Source organism: Onthophagus taurus, chromosome 11, assembly GCF_036711975.1.
Source record: "Onthophagus taurus isolate NC chromosome 11, IU_Otau_3.0, whole genome shotgun sequence".
NCBI classification, from domain to species: domain Eukaryota; kingdom Metazoa; phylum Arthropoda; class Insecta; order Coleoptera; family Scarabaeidae; genus Onthophagus; species Onthophagus taurus.
Window position 1 is genome coordinate 5,972,374 of NC_091976.1, and position 27,144 is coordinate 5,999,517.

General features: G+C 35.0%; 1 protein-coding gene across 1 annotated transcript; it reads right to left on the minus strand.

The window, feature by feature from the left end:
- Positions 1-13,077: 13,077 nt before the first annotated feature.
- On the minus strand, positions 13,078-16,180 carry LOC139432024 (uncharacterized; the record flags this gene model as incomplete). Its single annotated transcript, XM_071200353.1, has 1 exon — positions 13,078-16,180. A coding segment is annotated over one exon (984 nt), but the record flags the coding sequence as incomplete, so codon positions are not given.
- Positions 16,181-27,144: the final 10,964 nt, after the last annotated feature.

Genomic DNA, 27,144 nt, shown 5'->3' on the forward strand with positions numbered 1-27,144 from the left:
TTGTGCTCACAATTTTTTGACAATATCCAAATGTCATATTTATCTATAAGATTACCCTAAACTACGGGTGGATAAACGATTCGTCGACGTTATCTATCAGCTACAATTTTAATTGACAGATAAATCGTCTTAACTAGATGTTGATAAACCGGCCCTTAGTGTGGTAGGCTAAATATTTATTCGTTTAATTTTCAACTCTCTGTATAAAAGCCTTTTACAATATAAAATAAGGTAAATCCTACCCTTTTCCCCAATCACCCCTGCCACCCTACGTCTCCTCGCTGCCACCACATTTTTTTGAGATGTCTGGGAAGACATGATTATAACAGAGCGTAAATAAAAAGTGTGTATATACATATATATTGTAATAAAATCTCTGTTTCCGTAGAAACAAAAAAAAACTAATTAAATTTAAGATCTTAAGGCTCGTTACTACCATCTTCTGGTTAAGCTATCTAAAGGATTATTACCACGGTTACGGCTATTTTGCGCGCTCTGATTGGTTAGTAGATGGGTTTATCTATAAGATAAATTTAACTAAAAGATGGTAGTAATGGACCTTAGTATTATAGATTAGGCTAAGTAGTTACGTTTTGTTATGATTTTCGTTTAGATTTAAGAACAATTAGGGCGATGTGCAAGAAAAATATAATTCATTGAAGTCCATGACCTTTAAATTTGACCTTGTCATTTACAGTTTTGACAGATTTAGTTTTTGGCGACTTTTCAGACGATTTTAGATTCTAAGAACATGCGAGATCGATAGACTGTATCGATTTAACCCATAGGCCACAATTTCATCCATTTCAGTATCATTTTTTATATCTAAATTCCAATTCTTCATTTCCAAACTTCAACATCAAATTACGACTTTCTCGAAGGAAATTGACACCCGAAAGCGCGTTTATCTAAAAAAACGAAAAATTAGCAACAAAATTACAAAATCTTAATCAAATTTAAAGTTTATTAATAATTTCGAATATTTTCAAAATTGATAGTTATTTTCTTTAAAAAAATCAATTATTTTGGCCAACCTGTGTAATTTATAATTCCCGCCACTGAATCAACCAATCAGAGAGCCCAGATTCAAACTGAGACGATCAAATTTGGATATCCAAGATGCCTTTGTCCAAAAAGGGTATATAAGGCCGCGCAAATTGACACCGAAGAGAGTTCAATTTTGGCTAGAGCCAAGCGTTGTCGAATCTACGTAAAATTAACCTCAAATCTTCTAACCTAAGTCTGAACTTAGAATTTTTTTTTGACAACTCAATTTTCTTTGTCAAGTAAAAGTTAACAAGTGTTTCTGAATTATCTTCGAAGGAATCTAAACCATACCTGAGTTCGAGTCCAATTTTCCATCCTGTTCCCGAAGGACCCGAGAACTAAATTTCCCGAGATTCCAAAACTACTAATACCGAAGAATACCCATAGGGATGGGTATTGATCTTGAGGGCAAGATCAAGGTCAGCCAACCATTTTTAACTAACCTCCGGAAAGAAACAAGATAAGTGAACTATAAATATATATATATTATATATTTTATTTGTTTACATATTATATATTGGGGTTTCTTTAGCTATGAGACTCTTGTTAAACTCAGGGTTTCGGGCAAGTTCAGGTTCAAAAAGAAAAATAATAGGGTTCGACAAAAATTCTTTTAATTAAACAAAAAAAAATTAACACATTTTATGAATAACGAAAATAAAATTGTTTTTTTGAATTTACTTTATCAACAATGCCTATTGACGAGAGGTAACTTTTAAATAAAATAGAAAACTGCGATAATCGACTGAAACATCGATCTGAGAGAGAACACGTTTATTCTTTCGAGAGAGAGAGAGAGAGCAGGATAAAAACTCGTTATATTCGTTCTTAGAAATAACAAATGGCTGACGCCTTAAATCGAAATCAAACTCGTTGGAAAAATAGTGTTAAATAAAAGAAAGCTATACAAGACAAACTGAAAAATCTTTACCCACAAGTAAGTATTGATAAAATTATAAGGAAACTCTTGTGAGTTGTCTTTTGAGTTTGATTCGTTGATTTTCCTTTTGTAGGTTATGTTAAAAAGAAAAATAAATTATCATCCAACTCACTGCGAAAAAGAAAGGATTGGAATTCAATGTGGTATCAGGTAATGGATTGTTTCTTGGTTTCGGAGCACGAACTAGTTTTCTGGATTGGTTACAGGATTCCTCGTAGTTTCCGGTCTCTCTTTCGGATTATACGGAATTGTCTACAGGATTCTTCTGATGGAAAATTGGACTGCTGTTCTTCGGATTTCGGGTCTCGGATGATCTCGAAGAAGTTTCAGGAGTTAAAATATTATTAAAAGGAGTTTCAGAAATTATTTTACACTGTTGGAAATAATTCACGAGCACACCCTATATAATCTGAACGCGTGAAGATAAATCCATAATATTTGCGGAGCACAAAGCTTTACTGTAGACGAGTTTATTCAGCGAGTTTCGAGTTGTTCCGTCGCGGCATTGTTGACTGAGCCGCCCTTCCAAGTGGAGCATTCCGTCGCTATGGAGACCGAAGTGGATGGAAAATACCGGTCGTTTTTAGTGTGATGTGAGGGACCACATTGTTATCGTACTCTGTGCGCAATGGATGAGCGATCGCGTTACTTAAGCGAGTTTGGGCGAGGAATGTTTGTGGGTATGCACATTGAGGGTGTATCGTTCCGTGAAATTGCGCGTTGGCTCGAGCGGTCGTTATCGGCAGTGCAACGAGCATGGCGAGAGTGGTCTGAGGTAGGACGTAGGTACCTACAGCCGCGGCCGGGACGGCCCTACGCAACCCCAGCACACAAGGATCGCACTGTTGTGCTCAGCGCTTTAGCGTCGTGTGCGTCCTCCTCAAGGCAACTTGGAGCTGTTTGGCCACCGGCAGGCAGGGACTAAAAACGAAAAGTATTTTGTTCGTTTCCGATCAGAACGAAAACGAAAAATTTCGTTTTCGTTCTTTTCGTTCACACCCAAAAAATATCGTTTTCGTTTTCGTGAACCGAAATGAAATAACGGTTAAAACCGGTTTTTTACTATTTTTCTAATAAAAGTATGCCAACATGCTTTCTTTAATTATTTTTTAAATTTGACAAATAAGTCACTTGTCATAATTTTAATCATAGCTGGCAAAAATTACTAACATAAAATTTATGCTTTTAAAAACTTAAATGTTAAAAATTTCAATCAACTGCATTTTAAGTGGTGATGGCATTTTTGCTTTTTATAAATATTAAAAATAAAATTTAGAATGAATTATAAGTACGAAGGCTTTCACGGCCGGTGTGAATTAAACTAAAATTAGAACTAAAACTAGAACTAACACTAGAAACTTTTGGGTTTTGCCGTGCGTCTTTTAATAAAAGGTTTGACGTTTCGGATGCCATGTTGCAACCTTCTTCAGAAACTGATTCGAAGTTCGATCAGTTCGCCTTCCAAGTTCGAAGAAACTGATTCGAAGTTCGAATCAGTTCGACTTCGAACCAGTCGGAGAAAAAAATTGTTAACATATTTATTTTATAGTAAAAATATATATAAATAATTCAGCATTCCAAAATAAATAAAAATTTTAGTTAACTAAAGATATATTCTAAAGTAAATCACAGGATAATTATTAATTTTAGTATATATGAATATGTTTATATAAAAATTAATTGTAACTATTTAATCTAAGAAGCAAGACATCTTCCAATAAATTTTCTTTTAAATTCGTCGATGCACGAATTTTAGTTCGTTTTCCGGATCTGTTCGGACACTTCAACGTTATCCGGCTTCCCCGGCTAACGTTTTGGAGCTATGGAGGCGAGTTGAGGTGGCATAGTTGGCCATCCCTCTCGCTACAATACACCGACTTATAGATTCCATGCCACGTCGTGTAGCGATGGTACGCGAAGCTCACGGGGGGGGGGGATACTCTCGCTATTGATGTTTCATCTCCCAGCAGAGTTGTGCCATTCTCCATGTGAGAGTAAGTTACACTACTTTAGTACTACTTCCATACCAAATTTTATTCCGCTAGACACACGCGTTCAGATTATACAGGATGTGCTCGTGAATTATTTCCAACAGTGTAATTTTAAAGGTTGTCTCGGAGATTTAATTTTTTTTCTATCTGACGACGTGAATTCGACGCTTGTCAGACGACGACTCTCCCCATACTCTCCCGCTGCCTGTTCGCGATTTCCTTATATACCCCGGCACTCCAACTGTTTCTTCCTCGTTTCTGATTGGTTCTTAGGTTCGCGCCTTTTTTAAAATTCAAAATTCTTGCGTCGAAACTAGCGTCATCTCTCGGATTTTTTCGGAACTAACCTTCAAAATTAAATTCTTTTTCCGTTGATTTCTCCCTTATTCCTTTATTAATCGTAATAAAACTTCGTATTCAACGTTGTCTTTTCTTGTTGTCTGAAATACATTGGAGTACACGCAAAATTTCATCAATGAGCAAAGTTAGAAAAATTCAATTTTAAATCAAGGATTTGCTCCTCAAAATAACGTTAAAACATCAAAGGATGAATGAAAAATGTGCTTTAGGAGCTGAACTATATTAATTGATACTTTTGGAAGCAAACTAAACGGTTGTAGATAAGATTTCCACCAACAAAAAATCTCTCTGTCAAAATTTCAAGGTTATGTTCTCTCGGTGAACTAAACGATGGTTAATTTTATCACAATATATAGCATTAATAAAAACGCGATGAAATTTTAATAAAATTTTCAACTGTTTCATTCACAGTATTTACGGAATTTCGTAACTTTTTGTTGCAAAGGTTTATGAAATGGCAGAGGACTAGGAATGTGAAGTGTTTACAAATATTGTTGGATATAGGGAAGATCTTTTTGGTTTTTTCTTCACTGGGACACCTTTGGATGTTGAAGCTTTCCTGTTATTTTCTTCTTGCTTACTTTTCCTTTTACTGTGCTCTTGTTCTTTTCTTAACTTTTCTTGTAAGAGTTCATTTTTGTATGGACTAGATGTTATTTTCGCTGTCTGGCCTTTTCTTCGGTTTGTTTTCTTCTTTTTAGGCTACTTCGTCTAGGCAAAGGAATAATGTTTTCTGGGCATAGTAGTGCAAATAATTTGGCTTGTGATTTCAGAGTGCTGTCTACTGTATTGTTTTTTATTTCTTGTATTTTACCTTCGCGTTTATACACTACATATTCTTCATCCGCAACTTCAACTTCTGGTCTATCTGCTGCATATTTTTCAGACGTAACTGCAAATCCATTGCACGAATATATCCGTTTGCATCCATCCAGTGGGATAACAGACAAACTTCGTTCCTTGCGAAGCTCCATTTTGAAGTTCAGCCTTCATACGTTTTCTGGGAAAGATCACAAAAGGAGGAACGGAGGTTCCTCCTGCGGACATGCATACTACCAATGTGGAAAGCAAGCCTTTTTCTACTGACGTAATAGCACCAACTTGACGCTTTTCTTAAACGAGAAAATTTTGGTGTTTCTCGTTTAAACTATTAAAAGACCAATTTCATCGACGTTGTAATTTCGATGAGCAGGATAGAAATGTTTGTCTTGCAAAAAATTTGTTTACATTGGTGACGTAGATTCTGATATTCTTAAGGTAATATTAGGATGACGTTTTCTAAAGCATATCACCCAATCCTTGCTTGCCATTTTTTTCTCTTTGCTAAATCGATGCACTAGGATGTTTGTTTCAGCAAATTGAAATGCCAAATGGCGTAGATCTTGCATTGATATACCATACAATCTTTGTTCCATGTCGAAGATATGATTAAGGAGTCGTCCTCTTGTTTCTGATTAAATACAAATCGGTAGCTTTTTATCTTTGATGGCATCGCGATTTTTCTCGAAAACCCTCCTTTTGAGCTTATTTCGTGGGACATTAAATTATTTGGCTGCTGTAGCAAATGGCGTATTATCTTTTCTTATTGCTCTTATATCCTGCTGCATTGCCAAAGGATCCCATGACTGTTGGGTGGACTTTCTTACGTAGTTCGACGGCATCCTTATGTTGCTCTGTAATAAAAACCAGTTGCTGCAACAAGGCTTCGAAGTGGTTATAACATTACTTCAGACTTAGCTAGGAGCCATTATATTTCCCACTTACCTTACATCAAACACGTGATAAAACACAAAAATGTACACTGATACCGAACAAGCGCAGCTTTAACCTTCAAACACTCTGATAATACTGCCGGCGATTAACTCTACGGTCCGACGTGTTCCCCACCATTTGAAGTAATAGTCTTGCAAAGAAAATATAGACGACTACTTTACCCGCCGTAGCCACTTCACCCAACCTTCCCCTATCAGGATGTAAAGGACAAAAATGTAGAAGAGAATCAGTGTGGGATATCTGGAAAAGAATATTGGGATATCGGATAATTTTAGGAATATTACTGAAAATATTATCCTTCATAACGGAAATAAGGTTGATGAAAGTGGATGAAGGGTATTTCAAATAAAAATTGGCATCTCTCACGTCATCTTGTAATACCATTAAATCATGAACATCGGTAATGGCATCAGAACAAAAGAACTGATTACAATGCTGACATTCATAACTTATTAGTTTTTTAATCAAGTACACTGCAACATAAGCTTGTTAAGGTTAACTTCAAGTAACGAACGGTACTCTTAGTGTTGGTTGATGGTTTCGTAGTGGTAATTGAAAAAAATTGATAGGAAAAAGACGAAGAAGTGGGATTGATAGGATCACTGGGAGTAGAGTTGGAAAGAAGAATATTATAAGAAAGAAGGAAGTCTTCGCCATCATCTTCACAATTCGTCCCAATGCCACAAGAACCATCAGGTATTATTTAAAATTACTGTTTTGTAAGTATCGTCGAACTGTGAAGGTGAAGGCTTTGTGTAACCACCACATAATTCTCTAGCAACACTAAAGAGATTTTCTAAAGGATCTTGATTTAAAGATCTCAAAGTGTAATACTTGAAACCCTTAGCCCTTAGAGAATCCCATAAGTCCTTACATTGCTAATTGTTGCTAACAGTAGTTTGATTGTTGGAGAATTTCCTACACACTTACCATTGGACAAAAATTTGATTTTTCTCAAGATTCTACTAGCATCATCCCAAAATCGAAGATGTGTTGTGAGCTGCTAGTTAGCTTACATGCTAAAGGTTTTACAGAGGTAAATACAGCATTCGGCGAGTCAAATAGGTCGTTCATAAACTTTACAAATATCGCTGTTCCCGCAGCATCAAATAAACAAATGACATCTAAATAAAAAATTAAACTCCCGTAAACACCCCAAGATCTTGTAAGTATGTTTTAAATAATTTCAAAACAAACGATATATGGTTCATGAATTTTTTTCGAGGGGTACTTCCGGGAGGTAAATTGAGGTATTGAGATACATGAAAGTTCGGTTGTGTAATTGTTTCTTGTATCCTAGTCCCAATAAAAAATTGCACACTAGCATTGTGCTTTGAGACCTTGCTCTAAAACGATGCTTCGAAAAGTTTGTTCATGAAAAAGTACTCCAAAAGAACTGCTTCAAAAGAAAAGACCTAGTCAAGGTCTATGTCCAAAATGAAGTTTAAATAGCGAAAATAAATGAATATCCGGAATTTTAAACTATTAAATACGATTTTCACTACTGGCAACAGACCCCAAAAACATTTAAAAATCTCAAAGTGTCAAAATCTCTTCACACGGTGTTTTCACTAGAACTGATTTTTCAAAAAATGACGAGTTTCTCAACTCGTTTCCAAAGTATATCCCGAGACACCAAAACTGAAACCGTCCAACTGCGCCATCGCGTATGGAATAGGAAAAGTAAGGAATGGTAGGTATCTCGCATTTCGTTATCTTCGCGCTAAATTAAACCCATAACAACAAAAAAAAAATGATCTCGAACTAAAAAAATATATAACTTAAATTGGTTAAAAAAAACGTAACACACCTCTTAACAATAGTTAACAATAGGTTTAACAATAGGACAAAGCAAGAAACACCCATAAGGAAAGTGTGTAAAGTTCGTCGGCGCTCTTTCCCGACCTTTTTGATGCGGCAATCTTCTTCAATTCTTTTTTATAATTTGTTCGAAGGCTGTTTATCTTTTTTTAACAGCCTCTCTTTTGTTGGTCCCCGGCTCATTAAACAGGATATGAGGCGGTCAAGAGCTGAATTTCTTTCAGCTTTGTTGGAATATATTGAGTTGGTCGAATTCCACAGTTCTACCTCTTCGTTCTATATATTGTAATGTTTTTCCAAATGGACCGCAAATAGTCCCTCTTCTTTTGAAAAGAATTATTTTAATGAAAACAACATTACTAAATTTTATAATAATTTGTTTTTTATTAAATTGAAAAAAATTTAAATATTTAAACAGAATTGTCGAATTATCTCAGGGTTAAACGCATGTGCACAACTTAAGGTGCAATCAAATTGAGATGTTGTCGACAAAATTAACAAAATATACTGATTATATAAACAAATATTCTAAATTAGTTGATTCGAAGTAATATTAAATCAACGTCAAATATTAAATTAATTAGGAAATTGTAATCGTAATCTCAAAATTTATATTGAACTTATCAAGAACTTCTCGTATTGAAGGTAAGAACAGTATGTTTTTTTTTTTAATGTATCAACAAAAACAATAAATTATAAAAAAAAATAACTTAGCCAATTTGTTTCTATGGGAACTTTGGAGGTCAAACTCAGAATAATATTTTCTTCGTGACAGGGACAGTTGGATTCAGGATTGGGGACCAATTTTTCTCTTCACTAGTGATGATGGTTTCTACCAGAAACGGAACCAATTGCTTTACTTGATCAGGAGCGAATTTAATCGTTTCTTCGAAATTATTGAACAGGAACGGATATTTTTCTTTAACCCTAGAATACTATACTGGTTTTGATATACGTGAATACTATACTGTCGTAAACTTGACGATCATTAAAAAACATTATATAGAAAGCGCATTTTTATTACAAAATATGTACAATCTATGAAGATATCTTGCTTACGTATTCAGTAACACAATAATATATAGTAAACCTAAATTATCTTAATGCGAGGCGCATTCGGTGCAGTAATTTCCACGATGCGTTCCACAAAATGCCTTTCTACACTGCACACAATAGGTGGTGGTCATTCGCCTTAATTTGCTCGGGCAGTAAAAACAAATTGTACGTTTTTTGTCTTGAGGAACCGTATTTTCATCCACCACATCTACCTTGAGTATTTCTCAAATGTTTTGGCGTAGATTTCGACGTAAACTTAGAACGCTTATTCTGTGCTCCATCCACGGCTTTGCAAGGCGATAGGCTAATTCAATCATAAATCCTTCCCGTGATAAAGGTTTTTCGCCCCTCTTAAATGTATTGTAGCAATATACTATATATGAATTAATACTGGCTGAATTTACCATTCCGTAAAATACACATAACGGCCATCTTCTGGTTTTTCGACTGCAACTCATATTTGATGAAAGCTGATCAAACGTATCGACCCCTCCTTTGGTTTCATTATAATTAAGAATCATCATTGGTTTACCATTTTCTTCTGAAATTTCCGCTCCATCATGCATCGTGGATAGCAATAAAACGATTTTATTTTTTTTCGGTTCGTAAGACACCAATGTTTTGTTTCGGTCAAAACAAAACATTGAAGTTTTAGGATTCCTTCCTTTCGTTTCTAATAGTTGTGGGGGTATCTCCCGTTTATTTTTTTTTATTGTTCCTAACATCGTAAGTTTATATGGTTTTTGTAGTAGTTCATCAGCAAGGTCAACCGAAGTGAACCAATTGTCCATCGTGATATTTCGATTGCTGCCGTGAACAGACTTTGTAAGTTCTTTTACAAAATAATTTGCTACGCAGGTGTCGATGAATATTTCCCATATTTTACGTATATGTGTAAAAGGATCATCTTGCTTTCTCGCTTCTCTACTTTCTTTATCATCAAATCTAAGACAATTAACTAGAAAATTAAAACGTTCGTAACACATACAACTTTTATAAAATGAACCCGAAATAGCAGAATCAAACATCCGTTTAACGTGAAGATGATTATCTTTTTTCACGGCAGAGAGTAGCAGCACTGCAAAAAATGCCATTATTTCCTCCTTAGAAACATATGAGATCCAGGCTTCGGCTTTAGCATATTTCGCAGATTGTCTGGTAATTTCTTCATTAGTGTGTTGAAGAATTATATTCAATATATCATTGGAAATAAAATGCAAGAAGTGATCCTCAACTGTTAAACACTCTTTAGCTTTTCCTTTACTGCCTACCAAAAAATGTACTATATTTCGACTAGCTGTTCTTTTAGATCTTAGCGGTAATTTAGCTGACCATTTATGTCCGTTTTTTCCCTTGAGATTAGTTGTATTGGGCAAAATTATACTCTTCTCCTTTCAGGGTATTTTAGACAATGGGAGATTTTGATCGGTTTCTTGTTCAACGTTTTGTGGTACTACTGTTGAACTACGTACATCAGCAACATCTATGGGAACATTTCTAGTCTCTTGTGTGGAAAAAACTGGGGAATCATGGCGTGCAGTTCTAACATCCTCATCCGATTTGGTATCATCATCGTCATCTGAAATAGACTCATCGACTTCTAAATTATCTTCTTCCCAGTCACTTCCGCTATCACTATAAAGTTCTGAATTACTTTCTTCTCCATTCATTATTCGTTCAATTTCCATTTGTAATTCAAGTTCAGACAAAGGTCTTTTGGACGACATTTTACTAAAAGATCGATTAGTATTACGAACATAATAAATTAGGATAAAATTCTCTTACTTGTTAGAAAAATCGAATCTCTCGAAAATTGTACAAATTTCGCGAACATACGTCAACACTATTCCGTCGTAAAATTGACGACAACCTTTCGAAATAACCAATACTGGAAAACAAATACGCACGGTCACCTACACTGACGTATAGCTCACGACTAGCTATGAAGCTACTGAGAACGTTGAAACGGGCAATCACTAGAAAGAACCGGAAAACTAGCGGGAATACCCTACCGCGGTAAATTTTACGAAGGAATAGTATTCTAGGGTTAATAGGAACAGGATGAATCGTTTTTTCAGAGTTGAACAGGAATGGATATAATTTTTTTAACTCGTTGACACGTTGAAGAAGAAAAACAAATTTTATTCTGTACCCACTACATAAAAAAAATAAGAATAACAATAAAAATATCTATATGTATATACAACAAAAATAAAAAAAGTTAAGGGGTGAGAATAGGGCTACCGACCAAGGTCTTTCTGCCCGAGAAGTTTAATTAATTTTCAGCAGAGCAAAAAAAATTTCTTTAGACAACAGGAAGCACACTCTTTTTGTTGATAAATTCCGTTTTTCGGATGTTAAATTTCCAAATAACCTCTCCTGATTGGTTAAATTTATGGATTTGGAATTTGTGTCTTAGTTTTTTCAATGTAGCCAACTTTGACATTTGAAATGTCTCTAATTCAATTTGTCAAATTATTATTTAAATTTTTAAAAGTATTTATAATTATGCGTGATATTTCGTAATTTTGATGCTCTTTTAAATCAATTTTTAAATATCCATTCATTTTCTTCTGATCTCAACGATAAATTTTCCAATATGTTCAAATTAATTTTGTAAATTTTCATCCAAATTTCATTATTCCATACAAATATTAATTATTTTCTTTGTTAACCAAGTTAAGTTTATCGTTCTAAATAGGTTTGATCCGGGTAGATAAAGATTTAAATAAATAATTTTGAAAAATTTAAATTGAGGTTATCTGGTATCGAATCTTTAAAATTACTTCGCATCGACTTTACAAGTGATAGTTTAGGATTAGAACATTAAAGAACAATAAAATGTACCGAAATTCACTAGCGTATAGTATCTAACATTATTTTATAATTGTTAAAAAAAAACTCTTCTACGATCAATACGATAATCAAACAAGACTAAACTACTGGTAAACGGTTATTATTACAATATATATATATATATATATATATATATATATATATATATATATATATATATATATGTTGGATTGTCTAGCTCTTGTTGTCAGTCCTTTGTTTGTCGTTTCATTTGTTACAGGTATGCCCATGGCTGCTTTTAACCATTCAATATTATTGTCAATATGCTAAGGTATTGTCTATTCTCATCCCCCGGGGAGTGTTTCAATCTGCAACCACGCAAAATAACTGAGAAGGACCCTCTGCAAACCCCGTGTGCGATCAACATTTTTGTAAAGTATGTTTTGAATTTTTTTTCTCAACCTCAGATGAAAGTAAAATTTTGCAACATAATAATAATAATAATAATAACTTTATTTAAACAAAGTACAGCATGGTACAGTATTAACGTCAAAAGAAAAAAAAACAATTAATAGTGTTCACATAAAGGAAATGCCAACTACAAATAATAAAATATAAGAATTTCCGATGATTCATTTCTCGGTCATCCATTCAAAGTATTCTTGCACAGTATAGTATTCATTTTCCAAGAGAATATTCTTGACAGTGATTCGAAACTGTTTTACTTCCATGCTTCTTGTTTCCAATGGTAGTGCGTTATATAATTTGACGGCTATATAATCGTATGTGTTTTGTGATTTGACCACTCGGTGATATGGAGTCACAATATTTTCTTTGTATCGGGTGTTGTGTTCGTGATTGTCTACGTGTTTCAGCATCAAATCTTTATTATTATGAGTATACTCTAGACAGGAGCGTATAAAACAGCACGGCAAGGTAAGTATTTTTAATTTTTTAAATTGGCTTCTACAACTCTCTTGATTTTTTAGTCCAGCCAGTATCCGAACTGCCTTCTTTTGCATAACGAAAATGGCTTCCATCTCTCTAGATGCACCCCACGTAATGATCCCATACGTCGCGATAGCATGGAAATATGCGAAGTAAACGCTTCGGAATGTCTCGGGTGGAAGGTTTGAACGTATTGTTTTAAGGCAATACAGAGCACTAGACAGTCGCCCTTTCAGGTTTGATATGTGTTTAGACCATTTAAGAGTTTCTGAAATAGTAACTCCAAGGAACTTTATGGATTTATCTATCACTCCATCGCATCGTCTTGTGTGAAAGGTAAGTATGTTTGTTTTTTCTTTATTCATCTTTAACTTATTTATGTAGAACCAATGTTCAGCTTTTTCTATATTTTGTTTTGTTTTTTCTTCCAGCTCCTTGATGTCGCCACTTCTCGTAATAAAAGATGTGTCATCTGCATAAAGACAAATTCGTTCTGCTGGAACACTACCTGGTAAGTCATTGATGTATATAAGGAAAAGTAATGGACCTAAGATCGAACCCTGAGGCACTCCACTTCTCACTTCTCTCCAGGTGGATTGTTTGCCCCTCCAAAAGACCGATTGTTTTCTAGTCTTCAGATATGATACCAAAAACCCCAGTGCAGTGTTCTTTATTCCATATTTTTCTAATTTGGCTGTCAGTATCGAATGGTCCACTGAATCGAAGGCTTTACTTAAGTCACAAAAGGCGATTTTTGTGAACTGTTCTTGATTGAAACCATGGATTACCGCTCCCAATACACTTAATAGAGCAGTTATAGCAGATTTTTGTTTTTGGTAACCATGTTGACAATTGGTAAACAATTTGTTATTGTTGAAATAGTCTACCAATTTTTCGTTAACCACTATTTCGAATATTTTTGATAAGGTAGGCAATATAGATATTGGTCTGTAATTACTACATACACTTTTATCTCCCTTCTTATGTACTGGTGTTATCTTTGCCGACTTTAGCTCCTTTGGAAAAACTCCTTCTAGTAGACATTTGTTTATAACAAAACATAGGTGTTTGCTTATAATTTGTTCTAATTGTTTTATTAGTGCTGATGACAGTTCATATATGTCCTTGGTATTTTTTGCCTTTAGGCCTTGTATTATATTCCCAATCTGCTGTTCGTCCACTTCACCCAGGGATACCATACTTGAAGTTGGCGAATCTATCAAGCTGATAGGATCTATGCAGTTGACTGTAGAGCGTCCTGGTGTAGTCTCAACCTGTGAGAAGAAAAGGTTTAAATCTTCAACATTCAGCTCTGGGTACTCTACTGGTGTTTTTCTAGACTTTCCCGTTTCTTGTTTGACTAATTTCCAAGCCGTTGAAATTTTATTATCGGATCGACTTATATACTTTCCATAAGCTTCAATCTTCGCTTGATTTAATTTCTTTGCGTATTCTGCTTTTAATGTCTTGTATATTTCCTGCAAGTGGCTCTTCTTTGTTACTCTAATTACTGTGTACAAGGCGTCTAATTTATTCTTTAATAGTTCTACACTCAGTGTTGGCCATTTCAGATTTTTACCCCCAGTTGTTTTTTTAGCTTTCACTTCAGGGAAAGCACTCTGAAAGCTTTTCATTATGGCTGAGTGGAATATTGTAAAACAGGTTTGGGCGTCATTTGTTTTTAAATACATAGGGGCCCAGTTTACGTTTTTTAATAAAGTTTTGAATATTTCAATGTTTCTAGGATTTATTTTCCTACGTTTGATCAATATTTGATGATCTGTTTCAGGAACCAATTGGAAAGTTGCTATCTGTGCCAAGTGATCTCCAAGATGTAAATTTATTGTCTCCATATCAATAGCGTGGTTGAATCGGTCAAAAAATATATTGTCTACGCAGCGCTTCCCAGTTACTCTGGATGGACTGTTGAAGGTTGGACGTAGTCCGAACTCTGACATTGTTGCTAAGAAGTTATCTCTTATCATACTTGTTTCATTTATACAAATGTTGTAGTCTCCAATTACAAATATATTTTTACTTTGATGTCTTTGATTTATATATGTTAATATTTCTTCTAAGTTTTCCATCATCTCGTTTTTGTCGCCTGCTGGAGGATGATAGACCCCAATTATTATGGTTCTCAACTTTGGTAGTAGCACGGAACAAACTTCAAAGCATCTTTCTTTATTGTACATGGAGACATCTAGAGTTTGAAAAGTAATAGAATCCTTTACAATTATGATGACCCCCCCATGTGCATTTACCGTTGGTTGTCTACAGCTGTAAGCAGCCACGGTATAATTTTGGAAATATATTGACTGGACTTCTGTTTCTTTTAACCAATGTTCCGTAAAGCATAGTATATCATGATCAGCAGGCTTTTGCAAACTGTATTGTAAACGATTGATTTTTGTTGTGAGACCTTGTACATTTACATTTAGTATTCTAACATTTAAGTTTTGATTTATAAAAAATTCGAGCTTTGCTCATTCATAAAAATAGAATGTCGCTTGAAATCGAATCTACGAATACCTACATTGGCAGGCCAGAAATCTGGCTTGTAAAGCTCATCTTTCCTATTGAAAGGAGCGCCTAGAACAAACCTTTTTAGTTGGTTTGGCTCACCAGGAAGTTCTTTGACAATGATTTGCTCATTATTGTAACCTTCCTTATCCTTTATGTATTTAATTATGTTTTCTTCTTTTGTGTTATTTCTTATTCTATATAGGTACAACCACACTCTTTTTTCCGCCCCTTGAAAACAAACATCTGTGGTTTCTGCTGTACCAAGTCGTTTTGGTTTTTGGGTTTTTCGTTTAGGAACTTGTTGCCATTCCCCATCATCTTTATTTAAATTAATTATTTTTTCTGTTAGAGTTTTAGTTTGCTGCTCGTGAAGAGCATTTTGAACTTGTTCTACAGTAATTTGTCCTTTTTCGATTTTAGATAGTTGCGACAGGTCCTGTGGGTTGGTATCACTTACTACAGTTTTGTTTACAATACTAGCGGAGCCATCTATTGAATTCGTTTGCAATTTCTTTTTGAAGGTTATGTCTTCACCTACTACAGTTTTATTGTTTACAATACTTGTGGACCCATCTATGGAATTCGTCCGCAATTTCTTTTTATAGGTTACGTTTTTATTTATATTATTATTATACCTTCCGTTATCCAAAAAGTTAATTTTTTCATATAATTCTTTTATCAGAAGGTTCTTCGCAGTGATTGTCTCTTCCTTTGCACAAATTTCTGCATTTTTTGCTTCGATTATTTGGTTGTATAGGGTTTCGATTTCACTTACTCCGTCCACATCTACTTCATCGGTTTTTTCACTTTTTCCTGCATCGCAGCACTTTATTAGACACGATTTTATTATTTTAGCATCTTTACATGCTCTTTCTCTACAGCCCGTATGAAAGGCTTCGCCGCAATTTATACACACAACGGTTTTAGAGGTTTGTTTTTACAACATTTATAGGTAGCCTCAACTTCGTCGGCCATCTTTTCTTCTTTTTCATAGATTTATGAAAAATTACATTTACCTTTTCGCTGGTGCAATAAAATACAAATATAAGTTAACAAGAGTTAAAATATGTTTTAAATATTGGAATGGGATTATATTCGGCAAAATAAACAATTGAAAACGAAGGAAGGGTCAGAGCATCAAACGAAATGATTATAAAAATGGTACCAACGATGACATTGGTTACAGTTAATGTATTTTGATACGTTGTACAGTCCACAATCTCCAATGTCACGATAGATCAAAGGAAAATTTTCAGATTTTCTGATTTTCAGGATCAAAGTTTTTATTGTTTGAAAACAAATCATGGATTCCACTTTCAGCTATGGTGTTAATGAAGAATGTCACAAATACGCCACAGTTTACACTATTCATCTGTTTGGGATATTTACAGTATCGTGCCATTTTCCAATCATCAACGTCAATTTGATTATCACTAGTGTTGAAATTGTTGTAAAATAATTTTCATCATTTTAAAAATTTTAGATTGGACATTTGTGTGTCCTTGAGTAAGAAAATATATTAATTGATTAGGTACACTTATTATAATTAAACTCCAATGCGAAAAACCCATATTGTAAGGAATTAATATGTACTTGTACTGTGTTGAGACTGTGTCAACATAATAGATATCAGCAAAATTTTGTAAATGTGCAAAAGTAAAGCAGTCTTTTACAAATAATTTTCCAAAATTTTTTTTGAAAGCAATCTAAAATAAACGTTACTCATAGCTTCACTTTAGTTTTGTAGTATGTATAAATACCAATAAAAAATGTTTTCACATGTTTATGTCCATTTTGCTTGTCTATTGCGCTAAATCGAATGTGAAGACAATGGTGATGATGTGTGAGATGGCACTTCTTGAGTGTTCGGTGAATTATTGACAATACATATGAGCGGATTGTCTTCAGTTTTTGATGGCGATGATGTGCAAGATTGTATCACTTGCCTGTTCATCGAACCATTTTCAACACAAGAAACAAGCGAAATCTCCTCGTTTACGTGTTTTCCTACAAAACTTTGAAGTTTCCTCTTATCAAAATGCGTTTGCCTTTTCTTTATTTTTGGTCACCATCCTTCTTTTTTCAACAAATCATCAATAGTTTTTCATGAATGATTTCCTTTTGTCTTTGACGTTTGTGTGTTATATCGAGCTCTACATCCTTACCCTTTGTGCGTATAACATCCTTTAATATTCTGATTAACCGACCCACTTTCATATATTATTCAGTGCAAACGATATTCTTTTTCAAGATCTTAAACCGATATTCTAATAAGGTAATTTTTCATCTTCTCATATATTTTCCGAAATATAAGTTTCTAAGATTGAAGTCCATAAAGGTACAAAAGGCATACCGTTTTTTAATAGGTTCTCTGCGAATGGAACACATTGCAAATCATATTTCTCATGATAATTCACAAGCTCTGTGAACCTGGAACCCGAGTTTACGATATTTTGGGTTTATTAGTACCATTCGATAGAGGATCGTTTGTACTCGTTTGTGCCACCTTTAATTTCGTTTGTACCTCAGGACCTAAAGAGATAAAAATATTTTGAAAAATTGCCGGATCCCCACTTTTTGTTATTCTAATTTTATTAATACCATTCGGTAGCGAATCGTTTGTACCCGTTTGTACCACTTTCGATTAATACCGCTGAAAGTGTGTATCTCCATTATTAATACAGATATGAGGTGTCCTTCTGCACCGCTTTGAACCTACAAAAGGTGCATTCACAAACATAAAAATCTTACAATTGCCGGGAAAATGGTGAAATAAAAAGAAGAACCAGCTGTAAACCTCGGCATCGAAAACACGTGTGACAAAACCGTTAAAACACCTTTGACGTGAACGCCTGCGTACAAAAGTGAAAAGTAACATCGGCAACTTCACGTAAAGCGAGAAGCGCGAAAATTCAAAATTTGAGAAAATAATTCGTAAACAAGAAAGGGATCAAACGGAAATTATGTTGATTTATACAATTCAAAAATTAACGAATAAATGCTGCTTAATGCATCTATGTCCGTCCTAAAATTAATTGTACTAGATTGGGTAGATATGTGGAACATCTCCAAGAATAGTCTATTATGATTTATGATAATTAGATTCTCTATCTAAAATTTTAACCTCATCAAAATTGAACGGGTGGTCATTATCAAGACAATGTTAAGCTAAAGCACAACCGCGTTTAGAAATTCTTATGTTGCTTTTATGTTTACTGAGGCGTTTCTTTAATCACTGACACGTGTGTCCCACATATCTACCATCACACAAAGTGCAAGGTACACAATAGACAACGTTCGACTGATACTCCAACGACGTTTGATCTTTAAGTTTAGAGAAAACAGTAGAGAGCTTTGAAGGATAATGTTCAATATATTTAATGTCATTATTAGAAATATTATTTTTAAACATAGTGATTAATTTATGAGTTAATTAAGTTATTTTCTTGCATATAAATTATTAAGAGTTTACGTTTGACTGAAGGTCCAAATTTTGGTTAGGTGGAGCAGAATTAAAAAGTAATTTATTCAAAAGTTTAGAAGGGTAATTATTAATGATGAAAGTTTCTTTTAATTTATTAAGGTTAGCGTTGATCCACTGTGGTTCACAAATCTTTGTTATTCTATATTTCATAGCTAGGATAGTATTTATTTTGCGTTTTATTTTATGGAAAGATGAAAAATGGATGTATCTCCCTGAATACGTCGGTTTGGTGTACCAGTCAAACAAAATGCGATCGTTATCACCTCTTATCACCTTAGTGTCTAAAAACGGTACATACATATCAGTCTCTAATTCTATTGTAAATTGAATATGTTCATTAAAACTATTGAAGAGGGACAAGACCCTATCCTGGGAACCTGTAGGTATGGCCAAAATAATGTCGTCTACATATATTTTTATGAAAGGTAATTAAAAGTCTAATTTAGGTATAATTACATCTAAAGTATAATCCATTACAATCTGAGCCAAGATAGAGGGGAGATTGGAGATCCAGAGATGGAGTGCTAAAAATCTATTTGTAGGTGTTGTCGAAGCCACCATAAAATGAGGTGGTAACTGCAGTCCTCTTAATTCGTTCACGAAGTCGAAGGTGCTTTTTACATTATACTCATTCCTCGAGTTGAAAGACGTTGTTAGAATTAATGACATCCAAGTGGCGACACCATCCGACGCGGACCCCACAGCGGAGATGATCGGTCTCAGGGGTAAGTTGACTTTATGAATTTTAGGGAGAAAGTATGCCTTAGAGATAACCGAATTGTTATTAATAAGTTTCTTTAATTCTGTATCATTAATGTAATTGGCGTTAAAAAGTTTGATTGTTGGACATTTGATTTTCCTTTAAAAACTAAACCATAATCTTTTGCATTATTTAACAGGTTGAGTGCCACAAGAGTCCAACGTGGTTTCGCATATACTTTTGACTTTCTAGCCAGGTGAGACCAATGTAGCCTCGCATGTACCCATACTTGATTTGGCTGTGTAGTTCCGCAACGGTCTCTCACTGCAATATGAAATCAATGGAGTTCGAAACTGCGCGGCCTGGCAGTCCAGAGACAACTTTTGGCCTGTGGAGATGAGAAACCAAAGCGGTGCTACATGGCCAGGAAAGATAAAGTAACCCACATTTGTATTATTTTTTGTTTTTTACTTAGACATACATTTCATTAGGAATTTTATTTATTGACACATAATAAACATACATGAAAAACAAAGAACATTTTATAAATGAAATAAATGGAAATTATTGAACAACGCAACTAATTACAAAAAAAAAATAGTCAATTCACAACTACGCAAATTATTTCTTCACCTCGTGGCTTTCAAAAAAACATTCAAGGCAATAATGTTTGTCACAAGCCTCGCAATTTCAACATACTTTGCGGAGTTTTTTTGAGTGCTTCTTTTCTGCCCATTTCTTGACTATGTTGTGAGTAACAGACAACACAGCGCCTTCTTAGTTTTCTACCGAGGTTGACTAGCTTGTGGTCGTTTGTCGTAACCGTCTGTTCATGGTCTTCAAGTTGCAGAAGACCAAATATTACTGATTCTCTGAATTTTGTTATAGACATGGGCTCATTGGCGATGTCTCTATAAGCGATGTAAGCATTGATAAAAGCAGTGCCAGTCAAAAGTTCAATGGCAAATTTTTTAATACCACTTCAATGTTTTACGTAGTGAGGAATTGTAATTTTTTTTTTTGATCGGCGATATCAATGAAGGCTTTGAACTTGTTATATTCGATAACATTTTTTGGTTTGCAGACTTCACCTCGCCTTCTCGGCACGGTCACCATTTCATCGGTATATTTCGTGCTCAATGTCAGCACGTCTCTCTTATCCTTCCATTTTTGAACTACTATTCCTGAATTGCTTTCTTCAGCGATGGTTTCCCCAAGTTTGAGTTTTTTCGTTATAACATTCTTGGGATTGAATTTTCTGTTTGTTTGTAACGTTCCAATCAAATGAGTTTCACGGCGTAGTAGTTCGTGAGCAAGAGTTACTGAGGTGTAGTAGTTATCAGTGCAAAGAGTTCTCCCTTTATGAAGTAAATCTTTCATCAAGTTCAAAACAACGTTAGTTGAAAGGCCACCTCCCCCTGTCTGCTCCTTACCGCAGTATATTTTGAAGTCGTAGGTGTAACCGCCCTCTAGGCACAACTTGAATACCTTTATGCCAAATTTGTGTCTTTTATTGGCAATGTATTGTTTGAACTTGAGCCGTCCCTGGAATGGCACCAATGTTTCCTCGATGCACACATATTCTCCTGGAACGTATATTCGTTGGAAGACTTCTTTGAGTTTCAGAACAAGTGGTGTAAGTTTCTGAAGCCTATCTTCGGTTACTTCAGAATTATCGCTGAAGTGTAGCATCTTAGATAGCAACTGAAAACGGTTTCGGGACATTACGCCTGTGATAAAGTTCTTATATATAGGGCTCTTGGATCAATGAGCTTGAAGCGTTGGGAACTGACAGAGCCCCATCCACAAAACAACACCCAGGAATTTTTTCATTTTAGGTACAGTTGTATCATGCCAAGAGGTTATCCGAGCCCGTCGAAGTTGATTCTTTGCAAGGACATTGTGCTGCATACCTATTCGTTTCCACGACCTTTTCGAAAAATAACAATAAAGTAACAAGAAAAACCTGCAGCATACAATTGAAGGGTTTCTTTCAAAAACAGCACTTGTCAAAAAACCGAAATTTTCAAGAGAACCAAAAAATGTATTATCTTCTTCAGCATGCAATAGTTTGAAAATACAATTTTAGCACTAGTTAGAGCAGTAGATAACTGTTGGTTATGGTTATGTTCAGTTTATCGAAAATTGTTACAGACTCCATTTTTGATGTTGGGCATTGACATGTGTTGTTTTTCGAAGAAAATCATAAAAAAGTTCGACAATTCCTTTTCTTTCCATTTCTTTTTGAGATCATAAAAAGCCTTAGCTTTTCTCAAATGAAGTTCCTTTTGTGCTTTTAAAGTGGCTTTTATTTTTTCATCATTTTCTGCTGCAGATAGCTTTTGAATGAAGGAATCGCAAATTGTGCATGTGTCAGTCCTCGGCAAGCCAAATTTGATGTTAAATTTCGAATGAAAAATTGACCAATAGACTTTATAAGAGACTTGAATCTTATAGTCTTCTAAGACAAGTCTGTACATATGCCGAACACTTAACGTTTCGGGTAAGTAATAACGATTGGGATTATGCCTTAGTGTAGTTTATTAAGTCTTCAACTTCAATAAGTATTGCATTAGGTCTACTTTTATGTAGGCCCCTTTTATCCACTGGTGATTTTAAACATTCACATAGACTTGATTGTAGTCGCCTAAGTTGGGCAGGGGTTATACCGTGTAGGCTAAGAAACGCTTTTTTGCATACTGAAACTTTTTTGCAACTATTATTTGCATCAGGTTGCTTCGTACGCACCTTATAGGTATAGTGAGCTGCATGTTCATGATCAGCTGCAGTGTTGCCTTCATCGGAATCGGACTATTGCACAAGTACTTGCTTTTATGGTTTTCTAGATCTTCTTTGTTTGATTGGCACCACATGAATGAGGCCACATAAATGAGAATCTTGCAAATTTTTTGTTGGTATTTTATAAAAATTCTCAAAAATAATTTCCCGTTCTACTGCAGATAACACACTGAAGCATTTAAATCGAACGCATCTACAACAAAAAATGTGAGGTTAAGAAAATAAGAAGAATATTATTATCTTAAAACTAACCTGCAGTCCTCGCCTATTTGTCTATTTGCAATGAATTTGCCTTTGTGGTTCACATGTGCAACACCCTTAACCTTCTTGTCACGAATAACATCGCTTTTTTTCGGTTTTTTAGCTCGTTTTAATGGGATAGCATTTGCCGCTGCTTCCATTTTGACGTTTGAGAATTTGCCCAATTTCCGGCAAGAACAGCATATGTCACTGACAAGTGCTGTTTTTGCGGAACGGTGTATATTTTAAACGTACGAATAACCCTGACAGGAGTTTTTTTTGCCAGAAACAATTTTTGTACTGCTAGATATAACGTAAATGAAGCCAGTGCTGCCGCTATCGAAAAAATCTAATTTCATGTCAAGTGTTGTTTTTAAAAGAAACCCTTCAATTACTTACCATCAACTCTAAGATGTCATCATTCACAAATAGGCTATAAAATTCACAAGGAGTCTTGTCATGGAAATTTTCATGAATTTGTGGATCAAATCCCACGGTATTTGCTTCAGAGAACATAATGTGACGCAAGTTGTTGCCGGTTACAGGTCCCCAAGTGATGTTTGCGTTTTGCGTAGCGGTATCAGTGGTTGACGGTAAAAGAGTTTCATCGGAATCCGAGTCAGAGTCTTGAGTCATATTTGCAATTACAGTTTCAATAACGTCAGCAACATGTTGGGCCGCACCCGTTGCACTTGTCGACGGATCGTTACCTGTAATTGGGTGTTTTTGACGTTTTTCTCCATTCTTCGGGGGATGTTTCTTGTGCCTTTTCTTACGTATTTTGGAAGATGTCCTCTTCGATGATGATTCAGAATCTACTGACGACTCACATTGATATTCATCAGAAAGATAGACGTCTCCAAACAGTGATACTTCATCTTGACTGCTGTAGTGTTCATCTTCATCAGACAGCACCTCCTGCCATAACTTCGTCAATCTCTTTTGTTCTTCCTCGTACGAGTACATGGTGTAATTCTTGCTTCACTACGAGAAGAACTGAGACGATCGCAAGCTTACTGCACTCCCCCTCACTTACCGGACCGTTCGTCAAGACATTTTGTCGGGCGTGCCGCGACAAGTTTCAACATGCAGGGATATGCGTAGCGTAGTGACACATTGGTCTCTCTCGGCCGTTTCAACAAAATGGTCAAATATGCAGCCGCGTGAGACCAATGTGCTCTCCAAAAATGAAATGCCGTTTTCGATATTCCAAAAACATTTGGCGTATCAAAATACATGTTTTCATCAATAAAACTTTTATATCCAACTGTTCAGACAAAAAAAAGTGCCGGCCCATAGGACCAAAATTTTTCAATACATGGTGGCACTAAACCTGTTAAATATCTCAAAATTCTTTTTTCTGCATTTCATGTTTTGGTTGTGGGTTTATCTAAGTATCTGCTGAGATATGACACACTATATAATAGGTCTGGTCTTGTGACAATTGATAAGTACATTAAACTAACAAGTTGTAAAGAGTCTTCATTTATTGACAACTTTTCCAGTTTTTCAAAATTATTTATTTGTGTTGGTGTGTCGAACCACAAATATTGCAGGTTTGAGATGCTGTATTGGTAACTGTATGAGCGACTTTTCCATCGATCGTGGTCAAATGAAAATTTTGAGTAATTGTGTTTTGACTCATTGTTTTTCTTTCAAGTCGTCTAAACTAATTCTTGACAAAGCATCTGCGACTACATTTTCGTTTCCATTTATGTGATCCTTTTCGAAATTTTATTCTTCTAGTATAAGTCTAAATTTTATTAAACGATTAGACGTTTGTTAAACTAAATAAATAAATTAACGGTTTATGGTTACGGTTATGTTACAATTTTAAATTTTTTACCAAATAAGTAAGGCCTGAAGTGTTTAACTGCGCACACTATAACAACCAATTCTCTCTCTATAGTGCAGAAGTTCTTTTCAGCGCTATTTAAACTACTACTCGCAAAAGCGACTGGTCTACCGTTTCAATTTGCTAAAACAGCTCCAATTGCGTATCCTGAAGCATTTGTTGTAACAGAAAAAACATTTTCATCAGAAAAATTTGGATATTGTAAAATATGTGGGTGTATCAATAATTGTTTTAAATTTCGAAACGACCCTTGACAATTCGAATTCCATATAAACTATGCCTTTTCGAGTTAATTTGTTTAATGGTGCAATAATACTCGCAAAATTTTTGGTAAATCTCCTGTGGTGGTTAGCAAACGCAACGAACCTATTTACCTCATTACTGTCTTTTGGTACTGGATACTTCTTAATAGCTATTATTTTTTCAGGGTCTGGTAAAATTCCTTCAGTCACAATGTGACTAGATATAACAAATCTTTTCTAAGGAAATCGCATTTTGACGGATTTAGTTTTAAATTCACTTTTCTCAATCTTTCTAGAACTTTCACTAAATTTGTGCTATGATTTTTCAAATTGTTTCCAAACACAACTAAATCATCTAAATAGATAAAACATGAAATATAGTTTAAACCAGACATAGCTATTGTCATTGTTCTTGAAAATGCGCTGAGACTAATTTTAAGTCCCATCGGTAAGCGCTTCATTTGATATTCTCCTTTGTCGGTTGAGAGTGCTGTTATTGGTCTAGATTTTTCTTCTATTTATACCTGATGATATCTTTGTATTAAATCAAGGTTAAAATATGGAACACCTAAAAGTGAATCCAAAATATCTCTAACATTTGGTAGCGGCAATTTTTCATCCAGAATTTGTTTATTGAACAATCTATAATCAATCACCACACGCCATTTTTTATTACCCGAAGTATCAGCTTTTTTCGGTGCAATCAAGACTGAAGAAGACCATTGACTTCTTGCCTCCTCTATTACATCATTACGTAGCATTTCTTGAATTTGTTTGTCATATGGTTTTACATACACTGGTTGGGCATGTTCTTTTAATAAAATTTCCTGCTTGAAAACGTTGGCGAATGTAAGTTTGTCTCCTTCCATGTAGAAAACATCTGCGTATTTTGCACATATCTTTTCTATTGGTCGTCCTTCTTCTACATTCAATTCATCTGTTTTTATTAAATTTAAAAGTTTGCGGACACGTTCCGTTGATAAATGAAGCGTATAAATGCAAAACCAGACATTTGACATTCGAATAGTTTTGAGTAAAGCGCGAAAAACCTCTCATCGTCGTTTAAGTCGCTCAATCGACTTGGTATTTTAACCAAAAGTAGATAATACATTGACACGTCTGTATGTGTTTTAAAGCGCAAGTCAGGCTTATAGTACAAAAGTTATTTCGATAAAAAAAATGAGAATGTCTTGTTTTGCATCTAAGGCTTGGAAATTTCTGCTTCGTGAACTGCAAAGTTCTGGATTTGGCGTTTCTGTAAAAAGACTAGCAGTATCTGCAGTAATAAAATTTGGAATTGCGATAAAAGAGATTTTAAAGAAGCTGATTTTATTGAAAAAAAGTACAAAATTAGTTTCTTAGGTACAAATTTAAATTCGTAAGTCAGTATCTTCTTCATTATCAGAAAACACTAGTGTGTCATTCACATCCAGCTGAGTTTCCGAAGTGTTGGCTGGATTGTCTTGAAAGGCGTTTTTGAAGAACTCCAGACGTTCATCGTTTTCCCATTCTGCACCATAGTGTTTGGCTAGCAAAGAGGAAATGCTTCTTATCTTGTCCGGTTTAAGGCTTCCGCCGGTATTCAGTGGTTGTAACTTGAAGTGGTTAACTGTTTGAAATTTTTTACAGATGCTCTTAGCTATAGAAATATCGTTTTTGTAAAATGGTTCACCCCTGACCAGAACGGAACTATCGGTGGCCTTTGTAAAAATTATGCGTTTAGACCAGTGGTTCTCAAACTATGGTACGCGTACCACTGATGGTACGCGAGAAGTTCTCAAGTGGTACGCAAAACAGTTTATATTTGCATTATCATTATTGTTTTTTTTTTGTTCAGTGGTACTACCTGATTTTTAAAATAGCCTTAGTGGTACGCAAGGATATAAATTTGAGAACCGCTGGTTTAGACGGTTGAAAGCGGAAATGCCAAGATCCAGGGCTCTTCTGAACTTCTTTCACGTCACTTTTCCAGTCGAAGATTGGGTAATCTTCGCCCATTCTAAGTACTGTAGCATACTCTTTAATTATCTTCAGGTACATCTCTGGGTTAATTATGGTGGCACATTTTTTAATCTTCCTCTCGATTTGGCCAAAAACTCGATCTGGGGGGAGGAAAGAATGACCGACTACTGGATAAACGAGTTCTATGAGTTATATCTGAGGTGGAGAACAGCGCTTCAGCCAGTATTGGACCATACCGATCATCGAACTATTTTTATTTTGTCCTCCACACCCATCGCACACCAAACGCACTTGCTGTACCTCTTCATCAAAATTAAAGTTCTGCAATGAGTAAAAAACTGCAGAAACTATTTCATTTGCGCTCCTTTGGCGTCCTTTTCTGTCCAAATAAATGATTTTACGTTTTCAGGAGTGAGTTTCGACTTTGAGTGCCCACTTACTACCGTCAAATTATATAAATTGACCTGCATACTAAAATAACAGGCTTGATCTGGAATTTTTGGCAGTGGTAAGTTTTTCTGACGGTCAAAGGAAAAAATTGCAGTTTGGGATCATTTTCTCTTACCAAGTCATAAAATGCATTATGCCGTTATTTTTTCTTGAG